The sequence below is a fragment of the Protomyctophum bolini genome, assembly GCF_963924005.1.
Source record: "Protomyctophum bolini genome assembly, chromosome: 21".
Taxonomy (NCBI): domain Eukaryota; kingdom Metazoa; phylum Chordata; class Actinopteri; order Myctophiformes; family Myctophidae; genus Protomyctophum; species Protomyctophum bolini.
This window is the reverse complement of record NC_137882.1, coordinates 8,081,003-8,095,918: the sequence shown is the minus strand read 5'-3', so window position 1 is coordinate 8,095,918 and position 14,916 is coordinate 8,081,003. Positions and strand designations below refer to the sequence as shown.

The following is a 14,916-nucleotide window of genomic DNA, read 5'->3' as shown; positions in this document are numbered from 1 at the left end:
ACCTGCATCGAGTTATCTTGGTACACAGAAGTTGATCTATTGAAGATTCTGACCTTCAAAGTACATAATTTTTGTTTTGATTGTATTGCTGTATTGTTGTTTTGTTCTTTCTGCTTTGGCAATGTAAACGTATGTTTTCTCATGCCAATAAAGCCCTTTGAATTGAATTGAATTGAATTGCATAAAAATAAAACAAGAAAGCAAAAATAACAATATAATCAGCCGTATCTGTGTTTTATCTCACAAATATGCACAGTATGGATTTTAATAAACACCTTTGAAAATACAATTATAGCAAAACATTAATTAAGGATAATTAATTTATATAAAAAAAGAGAGAAACGAAGGAGTGGGATTCAGAAAGGAATTTGAAAGGAACTCAAATGTTTACTAAAAGCGTTTCATTTGTGCAACATTTTTGAAGGCCTTCCCTAGAATATCTGACGAGGCAAAAAATAATCACAGCAGATCCAAAAGAACACGTGGTAGTTGGGGTGGTGGTGGCGGGACAGCAGCTGTGTTTGAGCAAGACAGCAGTGGTGAAAGCAGCAGCAGCATGACAGCAGCAAGACAGCAGCATGACAGCAGCAAGACAGCAGCATGACAGCAGCAAAGCAAGCAGGAAATGAGCAGTGCAGAGTGCAGACTTCCAGATTAAATAGAGCGGTCTGAGAATCAAAGGATTGTGTGATTGGATGAGTGGATGTGGACGTGGAGTCGAGGCGGCCCAATGGACGGCCGCCATGCAACTGCACTGAGTTTCCTGACAGAATCTGCTCTGCCATATGTCTGTGGGAGACTACGGTCCCGCTGAACCAGTACCAGAGAAGTTGACTAAAAAGAGAAGCAACTCAAGCAGGGGAGCAGTATCGTCCGGCAAACAGGACGCTCATAGAGGGGTTGTGTCGGATGAAGAAGAGGAAGGGGTGGTCGGCCACAAATTTAGCGGGGATCATGGCGCAACGCATCATCATGACGGCGGCGGTGGCGGCCGCTGCCTCCGTCCCCTCCTCGTTCACCTCCACGAACGCCTTGTGAACCACCTTGGAAAGCACCAGGTCGTTGGCTGGGGACATGCCTGGTGGCGAGGACGACAGGGCAAGACAAGAGGGAGGACACATCGGTCAAGCACTTCAATCAGACCTGGGCATTACACGGCCCAGTGGGCCAAATACGGCCCTTTTGGCCGACTCTGAACGGCCCGTGAAAGGTTACTTGGAAATTAAAAAATAAAACAAATTGTACCTTATGGACTGGCGTGGACTAAAACTGCATTGCTTTTTATTTTGAAGCATTTTTGTTCACATACTGTAGATGTAAATTGCGTGTGATTTACAACTTTTTACCTTCCTTGTCACCCCTCAAAAATGTCGTCATGCCAAAAAAAGAAAGGTGGATGCTGAATGCAGAGGTTTCAACAAAATATGAACTACCAAGTATTTATTTACTGAAGTCAGAGGTAATAATAACATAACAATACTCTTATCAGCTTGTAAAAACAATGCCATTTACTGCTTTTTATATAGAAATAAAAATTATGACAGAATTGAGTTCAGTCTTTTGTCCCAGCCCTCCACAATATGTTCTGTATCTCATTTGACCCCTTGGGAAAACTTATTGCCCACCCCTGACTTAAATCCTCTAGTCTAGACTTAGAAAACTGTACGGTACTTGAGAACTTGGTTTCCCCATCTACACCAAATCTCTTTGCACAATGCGCCTTCAATTTAGTTAAATGTATGCTTTTCACGACACGTGTCAAACAACAGATTGTACTACTGTACATGTCTCACAAAGTTCTCATTTCTGTAAAATAAACATTTTGTTCACGGTGTGGTGACCCCCCCCCCAATAATTGTTATTATTGTTATTGTGAATGGATGGATGGGACCCGAATGGAAACAAGACTGCAAATGTGCTTTACTGTACCCTGTACTGTTTGCATCTTATTGTCTAATACAATTATCAATAAATCAAAGATGTGGTGTTGCAGATTTGGGTGTGTCAGCCTACAGCATATTCCACCGACAATATGTAGGTTTGACTATAATGAAAGACATAACCAGAAAATATTTCCAGCAAAGATATTTAGTAAAGGTGATGAGTCAGATGCATGTATTTATTGCTATCTCGGGGCTAATGTGTTTTGGCAGTAAGCCTTCATCAGAGCAGAGTAAAACGTGCATAGAATGACAACTTTTTTCTATGCTCTGATGAATAAAGGCTCCTGATGAAATGCCTGAGGTAGCATTAAGGTCTCTTGAGTCTCTTACTACTGTGTGCAATGCCCAAATATAGCATAGAATGGTATAATTCCATTCCAAACCTTTTGCTACACCACCTATCCTAGGGCATAGGTCGGCTCACGCTGCAGAACGTTGTGAGCTTGTAGATCTGTTCATTTTGTCACATCTGGTAAACATTAGGCTGCAATCACACAGCACGTTATGCGAAAAACAACATCCGTTGGACCGTTACATATTATATAATTATGTAATGTCATAGATGTTTTGGAAAATGTTTTTATATACTGTATAACTTAAAAACAATGCATATCCAAAAAAATAAATAATAATACTACAGGACCTTTGATACATTTCAGGACCCTTCCAAACGTTTTCCAGGCCAGGAAAATGTTTTAAAATAATATTTCCAGGAAATTCTGAATACAATAAAGCCATTGTTCCGCTGTGGGTTGTCTATTTTGATACGGTACTGTACACATAGATATTAAAAGATATTGGCCGCTGCAGTTCGTTGGAGTGATGCGTGTTGAAGGAGGGGCGGAGAAATTACACTGGGAGAGAAAGTACGCCGGAAGTGTGGAAGGCACATTAGGTCACGCTGCCGCTCAAGTGATTACTGGCCAATCACAAGCGCATCTTTTCCAGGACTTATCAGACCCGAACATGCACTCTGTGACGCACTCTCATGCTTCCGCGGTGCTTCGCAAGGACTCTCGGGAAAGTTTTCCCTCCATTGAACACAAACACTTGGTTTTAGTTTTAGTCGTAGGGCTGGATTTTGAAGGTGCGTTTTACCATGTGGTAATACATAAATTGGCCTCGCTCTGCGCACAATCGTATTATGAAAGCCTTATCGTCCCGTGTTGAACGCACACACATATGGAATACGACGTTGCTGAATATTTTAGCATTGTGGGAGTGTCCATATGTTAATTATTTTCGCTTTGCGCAATTTGCTATTAAGCCCCTTGACCTGCGCATAACGATTAGACGTGGGTCTAGGCACCTCATAAACGCAAAAAGAATTTAAAGCACTGTTTGATTTTACACTTGAGTGGCTCTGGGACGCTGCTGGAGTGTTGCCAAGTCTGTTTATTATAAGCGGCTTCTTTTTCTGTAAAGTTGCTTGTAAATATTGGTAGTTGTGGTTGCTTTTCTTGTTTCTAAAGGTTTCTCCTAATGTTGTTTAAACCAGTGATCCTCACACAGCACATTCCCATGTCAAGGATCCCCAGATTAATGCATTTGCCCAATTTAAGGACGGCTAATACAAAAATGTAATTAAAATGTTACTTTTGAAAATAGCAGATCTACCAGCTCACAATGAATCACATTCATTCATTAAAACTATGAACTCTGACTGCAGGCGGATATATAATGATCATTATAACAATGTGCAAGAAAATATTTAAAAAGATGGAAGGACTTTATATTTGTGGACAATCAAAATATGTTTTTTATTTTAATGTGGTGTCATTAAAATTAATCTGGATATAGCAGACTCACTATCTAGAAAATAAAAACATGGCACTTCATTTAAAATAGGTTACAGACCCCTGTTATATGCGCTTATTTTGGGATTATTTTTATAGACCTATTTACTTGTTTCTATGAGACATGGCAACAGCCAGCAAAAGACGCATCCATTCTTTTTGAAAGGTTGAGATTAGAAACGACCATAATTATTTCATTTCTCAACCTTAAAAATAAATAAAAACATCTCCATAATCCTTGAGAGGTTTGCTTTCATACGCTGTATCACACTCGATCCAAGTCTTCTTCAATAAAATGCTACGAGCGAAGACCATACCATCACGGGCATACGCACCACGCATTCAACTCATTACTCATTTAAAATATAATATAATTATAATTTAAATTAAAATATAATTTTACTGGTGTTTCTCAATAGAAACAACTTATTTTGAGGCATAAAGGTGACAGCATGCAGTGCAATAGGAATAATTAACCCAAATGTGACAAAGTCATATGTCATGTCTTCTATGGTGCCAGCCTGAAGAAATGTAATAATAACGATCCCCAAAGTGCGCATTCCGTATGTGACATCAGCTGACTGGTAAAGAAAATAGTACGGACATGTTGATTGGGTAACTCTCAAACACGCCTTAAACACTCCCATGACTAATTCAAGGCCGTTTTGCGCACTCCACGGGGTGTCGAAAGCGCTTCTTAACATGCTTAAAATTGCAATATGACATACCTCACGCCCCCAGCTCATATTACTGTAATAGGTAAAACGCACCTTCAAAATCTAGCCCGTAGTCTCTTAAATAGTTTTCATTTAGTTTTAGTCACATTTTAGTCACCTGGAATGTCTTAGTGTTAGTCTACTAAATGTCATAAGATTTTAGTCGACTAAATATACAGTTGATTTAGTTGACTAAAATGTATTTTGGCGGGCCTTGATGCCGTCATAATGGCACTGAGACACGTTGTGAGCTTGCTATTTTCAGCATGAAACCAAGTGTAAAATGACTTATATTGGGATCTCTTCTCCCTTCCTAGCATTTTAGTCTAGTTTGTATCTGTTGACGAAATTGTCAATACATTTAGTTTTAGTCATAATAGCTTAGTTTTTTAATTTAGTTTCCATTTAGTTTTCGTCAGTGAAAAAAGGGTAGTCGACGAACATTTTTCGCCTTGGTTATAGTCGACAAAAACAACACTGGGCTGTACGTACCGGAGAAGTCGCACTGTGCCATGTCAAAGGCGTCCACCATGCCCATCTTGGTCAGCACCTGCTTCATGTCAAACGTCTGCTCCATCTTGAAGCGAGGCAGACCCACCTGAATCGTCATCGTATCCATCATGTCTGGGTTGGTCCAGTCCACAAAGTTCTCATAGGTCAACGCCTTTTCTAGCTGGGGATGTAATGGTTAGAGAGGCGAGATAGAGAATTTACTTGGCAAATGGTGCATTTATATAGCGCCTTTATCCAAGGCGTTTTACATACTGTAGATTGTGCATTACATTCACCCATTCACACACACACATCGATGGCGGCGGAAACCATGCAAGGCACCAACCAGCACATCAGGAGCAATTAGGGGTTCAGTGTCTTGCAAGGACACTTCGACACTAACTCATGGGGGAGCCCAGGTTCGAACTGGCAACCTTGCGGTTACCATCCGGCCACTCTACCACTGACCCACCGCCGCCCGACTTGACTTGGTCTATAGCAGTGGTTCCCAAACTAGTGAAAATAGCAGTTCTAAAACGGTTAGTCCCAATACTTGATTCTGATTGGCTGGTTACCGTCACATGAATCTCACCAATAATCCACACCTTCAATCACTTTATGTCATTCCCAGCTGATCCCGCAGCTCTGTAGCTGTACTGGGGAAGAGGAGCTCATATGACTGTGAATGTGTAGCTCCGGGCAGCCTCGTAAAGACATCAATCGCCTCCTATTCCCCGCCACACTGGCTGACTAAAAACAAGGAAGTGTGTGGCTCGCTCTGGTGTGCGCAAAGTGTAGCTACTTTTGTGAATTTCATAGTTTGCAACCGTTTTAGAAAAGCAATAAGTCACGTGAGGCCCCAGCTTATCGTGGATTTTACAATGGGTGAGAGGGCCACGCCTCTCACCCATTTTGGGTATGTTTTTTGAAAATGTTTTTAAAAACTAAATGTAGGCAAAAATGTATAAAATTAAGAGACACGTACAAATTGGGTGACCCACAAATCGCGAGACATGGCCAAAGCATTTCCGGGGGTCTCTAGCCAAAAGCGTCGAGAACCCCTGCTCTATTGCTACAGTAACCCCAAATATGTGTGTCCTTGTCCTACGACTCCTACCTTTTCCAGGCCTGTCGTACTGTCCTCCATCTCTATAGGCAGAAAGATGAGCATGCTCAGGTCTTTCCCTGTGTAGGGCAGCTCCAGGACCTGACAAACACAGTGGGCCATACCGCTTAAAACAAAATACACAAGAATGTAGTAGAAATGTGATACAAATGAACAAAAACTGATGGCAATATGTTGGTTTTTACATTTTGCATCTACTAATCTAATCTAATACCAAAGACTCAGACGTAAAAATGGGACACAGTGCCTCCCTGCTTGGCACTCAGCAATCAAGAGTTGGATTGGGGGTAAGTCACTGCGACATACTAGCGTCATGTCCAGGGGGTGTACTTGTACATCAAGCTGCCTCATGCAGCGCTACAGAAACAGGAGTTAGGCTCCTGCCCTATGGGCCTCCAAGGCTTACAATTTATTCAAATCTATGGTTAAAATGTATAAATAAAACAAATGCTTGCTTGGTTGGTTGGTTGAGTCGAGTAGCCATTTCCTTGTTTCTCAAATCAGAATGTCACTTTGGTAGAGGTTTAGTTTGAGTAGCTACCTTGCCATGATGCAACTCCAAATATTGGTGAGATATCTTTGATAGTTTTGCCATTAGAAGAAGTAGAAATGTACTGTATATTCCAAAATAGTCTCGTGATTTACTTGCATCGTTGCACAGTCAAACGACTCTCAAAGTCACTCTATTAGCACAAACAAATCAAAATAAAGCAGATCATGCCTACGTATGTATTATGTAGCATCACAAGACCTGACACTTGTGTCACTTCATGTCAAGAATCAAGGAGGGTTTACTTGTCACTCGCTCGTATGAGCACAATATCTCGCCAATAACTTTAAGTTACAGTGCTATGATGGCACAAACCTACCAACCAACGTATCATTTTGCTTTTACACAGATCAAAATAAAAAAGGAAGAATAACTCATTGATTACCTGACAGTTCATATCAGGGATGAAGGCAAGTGGGAACTTGGCACTCTGGTACATCATCTTCACCGGTTTGGTTTCAGTCTGCCCGAAACAACACACGGACAAATGCAAAAGCTCATTTTTTGCTCAAAATTTTGAAAGAATTCACTGATAATTAAAGAAAATAATACAACTGTTGTACATATTTAACTATAATACAGGCTTTGATTTCCATTTATTATACAGTATATTGAATAATATCACAGTGTGTATATACTGTATAGTATATACGCTGTATATAGTCATAAGTCATCATGTTCACTTCTGAGCCCTCAGAGGAAGTTAGACCAGTGTGAACCCCATGACTTCCAGCCTGGTGAATCATTTACATGGGGAAATAAAGGACAGGTGTGGACAGCTCAGTTTGCACAACCTGGGTGTGCCTTCCCCACTGTGTGTGCATGTTATGCCACTCAGCACATCTCTTGTGTGAACACGGCCCGTGGTATGAGGGTGTGGTCTGTCCGTATACTGTAAATGTTAGTCAGACATTCAATACAAACTTGGTCTTTTATTAGGTTCACAGTGCTATCTATCTATAGTTCTATACCTATCCACCCTTAACCCATTTTGACCTGAGATCAGATTGTAAAAATGTCTTCTAAATCCTGACAGTTTTCTGAAAAAGCTATGTTTCTATGTCAGTCGTTCTTCGGTTTTTCAAAAATAGCTAAAGCATAACATAATGCTAACACCAAAAGGGGATCCCGCCCAAATAAGCGATTCGTACACTCTCAAACATTGCTGTATTAGAGGTAAGCGGACTAGTACATACAGTAGAAGGGAGATCACTTTTCCAAGATCCAAGATCTTTTAAACACACCCAGTTCGTGCCAAATATTTGCGACGAGATGAAACTGATGAAGAATCTTGCAGACAACTTGCATCATCACAAAACACGTTACTCAAAGCAATCTGCCAGTGTAACGTGATACGGGTTCTTTGTCTGTCTGTCACACACAAAAAGCAGTCTAGGGATGCATGTTTTTTTGTGTGTGAAAGAGGAGAGAGAATAAAGATAGTGAGCAAATGTTCTCTGCTTGTCAAATTGATGTAGTGTTAGACTGTTTGTTGCAAACCACAGTTTGGGGAATTCTGCTGCAAGTGGTCAAGTTTCAACTACTCTGAACGAGGCTTTATAATAATCGATATGCATTGGTTTAATTAACTGCCTATGCTCAAAGAATACATTAAGTCTTTTTTAAGACGGAGTGCCTTAGTTTCCTCTCTTCCATGGTTTTCTGCACCACTTGGGGACTGTTTATTTTGTCATGTATAATAATATTCAGCTGTCCTACTAAAGAGCACCATGCTGTGTCTTTTCTTAATAACTTGAATTTATATAGCTCCTTTCAAGAGACCCAATGATATCAAATGAATACGAATAACTTTGTTCTTTTGTCTGTACACTGAATATCAACTCATCCTCTTCTCACAACCAACTACAAACCTATACAACAGTATGACATAAATCAGTTTAATTTCATAAATCCCTCTCCGTGTCTGCTTAAGCCAAGATAAATACTACAACAACACCTTAGCTGCCTGTCACTGATGTAACCTTGCTGAGTGTAAACCAAGTATCATCATGTTGTTAACTTGTTACCTTGCTGATTCTGAACTGAGCGTCACGTGTGCTGGTCGCCTTGAACGGCTTGTCCCACATGCCTTTGAAGTAGATGGCATTGACCAGCACCAGTCTGGTCTTGTCGTCCACCACACCCTCGGCCAGCAAATCCTTGATTTTATCTAAACACACACACAACAACAAATGGAGTCAAGCTACACTAAAGTGTGGGGCTGTTAAACGATTCTTCAAATAAAGGGACAAAATGTCCTATATATAGAGTATAGAAACGTCTTCATGATTATGTTTTTTGTCAAAGTTAGCTTATAATTGAGAATTACAAAAGGGAAAAAATTTATGTATGAGATATAGTTTTTTTATTTATATAGGCCAAAACGCAAAAGGGCACTTTTATAGCGCCACCATGAGATCAATTTGAAAAACTGGGGCAGTGGTACTTCTACTGGGAAAGTGGTGTGCATTCAAAGTTTCATGCTGATTGGTCCAACGGTACACACACACCGCCCCCCTGGCCTGACAGAGACAATGAGAGGCGAGCGGGCAGGTATGGAGGCGCAGGAAATCTGACAGCTGTGCTGGTTTCAATTCACGCACGTGCCCGCCTGCAACCGGAGCTCCATTGTGGTCAACGTTTTTGTAGGTCTTCTATTTTTGAAAAATCGTAAAAAATCTTTGAATATATATTCTTTCAAAGTGAATGTTTTTAACTCCGGTCTAAATGGGTTAAGTGCCTTGCTCAGTGGCATTCCTTCTGCCAGTGGTACATTGGATTCAAACCATCGCATTTCCAATCAGCTGCCCAAATTTCTAACCTTTATCCCCAAGCAGTTTAACCCATTCTGACCGGGCACCCATTTTGGTGTTCAGCATCACGTTATGCTTTAGCTATTGAAAAATAGCAGATCTACAAGCTCATAGCGCGCCACCGAGTGGCGCGCTACGAGCTTGTAGGTCTGCTATTTTTGACAAATCGAAGAACGACTGACATTTTTAGAATCTGATCTCGGGTCAGACTGGGTTAATCAAGACCAGTGTGTGTCCAGTGGAAACCTCGTATGAATCTGATCTCAGGTCAGAATGGGTTAAAATCGGTTCGCAGAGTGACGACACAACTATACAAAGTATAGATGAGCCCTATAGGTTGAAATTCGAACAGAATAATAGCAAAAAAGCATAAGACTAAATGAAAAGAAACGAGGCAGATAAAATATGCAATATTTGAATTTCTATGGCCTCTCATTACCTACGCTGAATTAGGTTCTGTGCGTGCATATTAGTTACGCATGTCACCGGTACCTTGTGTCTGTTTCTCCACCCAGCCGTTGATGTTGACCCTGGCCGACTCTGCCTGGGTCTTGAAGTCCACAGACTCCAGCTGTGCATTGTAGTGCTTTTTGGTGGAACTTAAGAACTCCTGACGCGCACACACACACACACACACACACACACACACAAAATTATAGACCTTCCTTTAGCAGTTAAGTTTACATACATATTATTATCATCATCATTATTATTCATCTTTCGCTACTTTTGTCACATTCAAAAGATTACCAGTATATACTGAGTTCTACCACACACAAGCATGTGCACACACACACACACACACACACCTACCTCAACAAACTGGTAGGTCTGCTCTCCGTAGAGCCGGTTGGCCACACTGAGGGAGTAAGACATTCCGGGCTTGTTCAGGTCAGTCATGAGCTTGGAGAAGTCAACATGGACGTCCCCCTGGACATTGTGGATGTGCAGAGACTGTGGGAGATCAAAACATTAGACCACGGAGTGAGGGAAGACATTGTTCTAGTGACGGATGTACTGTAGACACTGGTATAATCGGAAAAAAAGTACATTTGTTTTTACTAGGCGTGCAACTGCCAACCGTTAATCGTACTAATCGATTTAATCGTTTTGAATAAAATAATGAAATCCACAAGCTCATATCGAGTGCCGCGCTACAAGCTTGTAGATCTATTTTTGAAAAATCGTGAAAATGCGGCGCAAATCTTTGAATATACTGTAAATTCTTTCAGGGCAAACATTTTTAACTCAAATCTTTGCTTCCCATGGGGGTCCCTGGGAAAAACATATTTTCAGATGGGGGTCCACGGCCAAATACAGATCATTCTGGAGGTCCTTGACATGAAAAACTGTTGAGCACCACCGACATACAGTACAACTGTTAGGATTTAGAAGCATGTTATTAATCAGCCTCAGGTCTAAATGGGTTAAAACATGTAGCAGATCTCACAATCTTTGCATGACATCATTGTACGTCGTATATAATAGGAGTCAAATAAACACTCGGCGCCTCATCCCGTTGCTAGGCGTTTCCAATTGTAAACAATTCAAAACATATGCTGTGCTCAGGGGGGGAAAGACATCATCTCTCAGTCGGCGGCCCCTTAATCCTGGCACAAAATGAAGCATACAGCTCTCTCACACAGTCCACATGCAACACGGAGAGAGAGAGAGAGAGAGAGCGTTCCCATCACCAGTGAGTCAGTACGCAGCTGCCACTGTCAGTTAGTAACACAGCCCTTTAGTAGTTAGTTAGCTTTGCTGTACAGTAGCACCTTCTGCAGGTGAAGGGGCAGTCTGGTCATCTGGACCTGCTGTTGCATCAGTGTCTGCTCTGCTGATGCTGCTGCCGCCCTACTGGGCTCCTCTGTCTCCGACAAGCAGAGAACCTGGAGGTGCGATCAGCGTCAAAGGTTGGGAGCAGGTAGAAGGGGGAGGCATCACTCTACTGTGGAATTATATGCGTCTCCTCAATGTTCAAGGTTGTACTTCATTGTTGAGGAACTGGACTTAGTTCCATGAACATTTGGAACCGTTTTTAATCACACTGTCAGACGAGTTATGTGGACTGAACTTCACATCTAGTTTTTTACAATTACAATACCGGTGGTTCTCAAACAGTTTACAAATGAAACCAAGTTCATCACATCTTACTGTAGACTTTATAACTGTGTGTATTTATAGTACCCCACACGCCTAAGTGAAAATTAAGTATCCAATCTGGATACTTAATTATTGTACATAAATTATGTACATAAATACAAAATATCTAGTAACAACTGACTTTCTTTTCGATTTTTTACAAACTGGGACAAAAACTCTTAAATGTATTATACCAAAAAGGATGTTTACTAAAAAGTATAAATTGTTTAACCTATTTATATGACATTGAGAGGTACTTTTCCTTACAAATCATTTGAATTTCCCGAATTTTAATGAATTATCTCTGTTAAAGTCAGAAAGCCCTCCAGTGCTCTTAAGTTGTATCAGTGGCTGGTGAACGTACAGTATACAGTGCCCACACACCCGTCTGGCACCATCAGGAAACGAGGCAAAGCGAAACTCTACACTGACACGGCATGGCATTTCACTCTACAATGTAGTCAATTAGTCATTTGGCTCAATGTCCATGACAAGCTGATTATGCATTTGTGATCGTGAAAGTAGATCCGTTTGTCCGGAATTTATTTGTTTTGCCATATACAATTAGTAATGCTACTTCTCAGGTCACAGCAACATTCCAGAGTACATTCTTCCACCATGTGGAAAGTTACACACGCCCTACACAAAGTGAGTCTTCTGGTTCTCAGTCAAAAGAAAGAGAAAAGTGAGAGAAAGAGCCAGGGCATCGAGGCTTAAGATAGAGTGAAGAGGAGGAAACAGGGTTTTCTGGTTGTCAATCATGATGCTGCATTATCATGAGTTCGGCTTTTCAGCAGAAACGATGTCCTCGTCCTGCCTCTCATATCATTTGCTGAGTAACATTCCAGCTATGTTAGCTAATTATCGTTTTTTTGACCAAAGTCCACACCAATGCAACTCCATGCAACTACTTGTAACTAGGCCTACTTGCAACCAACTTTCCCCAATGGCAGTTGCAAGGAGGACACTATGGCACATTAGGAGTCGACTAATGCTAGTGGTTCTACAGACCTGTTATGGTCATTCAGGGTTATCTATTTATGCATTTCTGGTGAAGTGCTGAAGTGTGCATGTGCGTGCAGTAAGTACATTTTATTTATACAGTATAGCACCCCTCACAGAGAGATCTCACAAAGTGCTTTACAAATTACATACAGTGAGAAAGAGCAAAACAGGGGATAAAACGGAAAGAATACTGTACAATTCGACTCAAACAAAACAATAACATCAACAAAAGCTTGTTCAAATAGAAAAGTTTTAAGACTTTTCTTAAAAATGTCAAATGCAAATCTCAGAGCAAGTGAGAGTGCATTCCAGAGATTAGCAGCTACCGCCTGAAATTATCTATCACCTTTGGTTTTTAATTTAGTAGAGGGTGGGTCTAAGTGCATGCCACCCACCTGTGCCATCTGCGCGGCAGTGTTTCCGCGCGCTCCCAGCAGCACCATGGCCAGAGCAGAGGAGATGCTGATAGGGGAGTAGAAGACGTTGGCCGTGCTGTTGTTCTCCGTCAGCTGTTTGAACAGAGACAGAGAGAAGGTGGTGCAGGCGGCTGCCACGGGGGTGGAGGACGGCATGGTGATCTGCTGGCTGGGAAGAAAAATTAACACACACACAAAACTTTACATTATTAAGGGCTATTTTTAATAAAAAATATATTCTGGTGTATCCTTTTTGAGTGGTGCAACCACTCCAAGGAACAGCAATGTCCGTGTTCACCTACCTATGTGACGTTAACCCACCCATGCGCCTATGTGACTGTGAGAACCAGTATGACTATTAGTAGAAACAGAGAGTGAGATAGTGCTGCACTGTTGCCTGCTAATGAGAGAGAGAGAGGAGAGGGGGGGGGGGGGTAGTTGCACCACTCAGTTCACATGGGTGTGATTTTTTAAATTCCATTTGAAATGGCCTAAATTAAATTTTCATTTTAAACAAATAAAAATAAATAACGGTATGCTCATGCATTAGTTAAGGTCAATATCAGTGACCAGAACCATATATATGTGTTAGAAGTCCTTTAATTAAACTGCATGATAGAAGTTAAATGTGATTTGTGTGTGTGTGTGTGTGTGTGTGTGTGGGGGGGGGGGGGGGGGGGGGACACACACACACACACACACACACACACACACACACACACACACACACACACACACAAATCACACACACACACACACACCTATCTAAAGCCAACTAAACATTATATCATTATATTTTCATTTATGGAAAAAAAAGGGAAAAAAGGATAACTATTTGGACAATGGAAAGGTTATGTAAAATAGTTTACATCATTTGAATACACATCACTGTCAGCATGCCTAAATGTACCCGTACTTATATGCCCACAATGACTGACTAGCCAGATGTTTAGAGCAATTTATAGAAATATTAGGCCTTAAATGTCGACTGTTCAACAATTTCAATTAGGGTTAGCATATATTACACTTGTTGCCAGAATGATCACCTCAATGAAATGAATTACTACTCCCATGACAATGACATATTATTCATAATAAAGCATTGCTGCAATGCTTTACCTGTACATTCTGGTTTTAATATGAATCAATGAGGTGTATAACTTACCAGTGTGGTGACCAATATCCTAATGAACAACTTTTACAGAACTAAAACATGAACACGATAAAGGAGATACGCCCCAAACACACTGCTGTGGGCTTCCGTGTTCGGAACAGTCAGTCAAGGACTATTGTGTAAAGAAGGAGTGGTCAAACGTCTGGGAAACGGAGGCGGAAGTTCAATAGAAAAACACTGACTAAAATCTGTCCTGTCCTTCATTAGATATCCTAGGTCTGGAAAACATGCGTCATACAGTCTATGTATGGTCAAGCCTCGCCCACGCGCACCACACACACACATCTGTTTTTATTACACACTGATTGTGCACCGTCTTTGTCGCCCTCACGTGGACAAGGTCATTATAACAGAAATGTTTCGCTCATGCCAGAGACAGGTGTTATTTTAATGTCAAGGACACCCAAATTAACATGGCTATTTGATCACACATACCCCCACCTGGAGGGAAAAAACAGTGTCAGGGGATTATAGGACCCCAATACAAATAAATACTGCCATTATCTACAAATTGACAACATGGTTGCGTGCTGGTAGGCCTACCGTTAAACCGATTTGATGGTAGGCTATGTCTATTGACAAATTTGGCTGGAGAGTAGGGAGTCGGGACGCCAACGACATTTATTTTATTTTAATAAAATGTATTTCTTACTTATACTTGCTTATCCCCATTATGCCGGCTGGCACAGGGCAGCAACAAAATTGCTCCACCTCTTGGCCATATTCTCTATGGTCCCCCAGCT

At 41.2% G+C, this 14,916-nt stretch overlaps 1 protein-coding gene across 2 annotated transcripts; it reads right to left on the bottom strand.

The window, feature by feature from the left end:
- Positions 1-208: 208 nt before the first annotated feature.
- Positions 209-14,271, bottom strand: LOC308336764 (leukocyte elastase inhibitor-like). Of its 2 annotated transcripts, XM_080794304.1 has the most exons (10): positions 14,165-14,271; positions 12,979-13,168; positions 11,212-11,325; positions 10,250-10,390; positions 9,929-10,046; positions 8,651-8,793; positions 7,009-7,086; positions 6,065-6,154; positions 4,948-5,128; positions 209-1,078 (listed from the first exon to the last, which is right to left on the bottom strand). In XM_080794304.1, the coding sequence occupies exons 2-10, from the start codon at positions 13,153-13,155 to the stop codon at positions 852-854; spliced, it is 1,269 nt and encodes a 422-aa protein (XP_080650430.1). In that variant the 5' UTR covers positions 13,156-13,168; positions 14,165-14,271; the 3' UTR covers positions 209-851. The 2 variants fall into 2 exon arrangements, with proteins under 2 accessions (XP_080650430.1, XP_080650431.1); XM_080794305.1 differs by lacking the exon at positions 11,212-11,325.
- Positions 14,272-14,916: the final 645 nt, after the last annotated feature.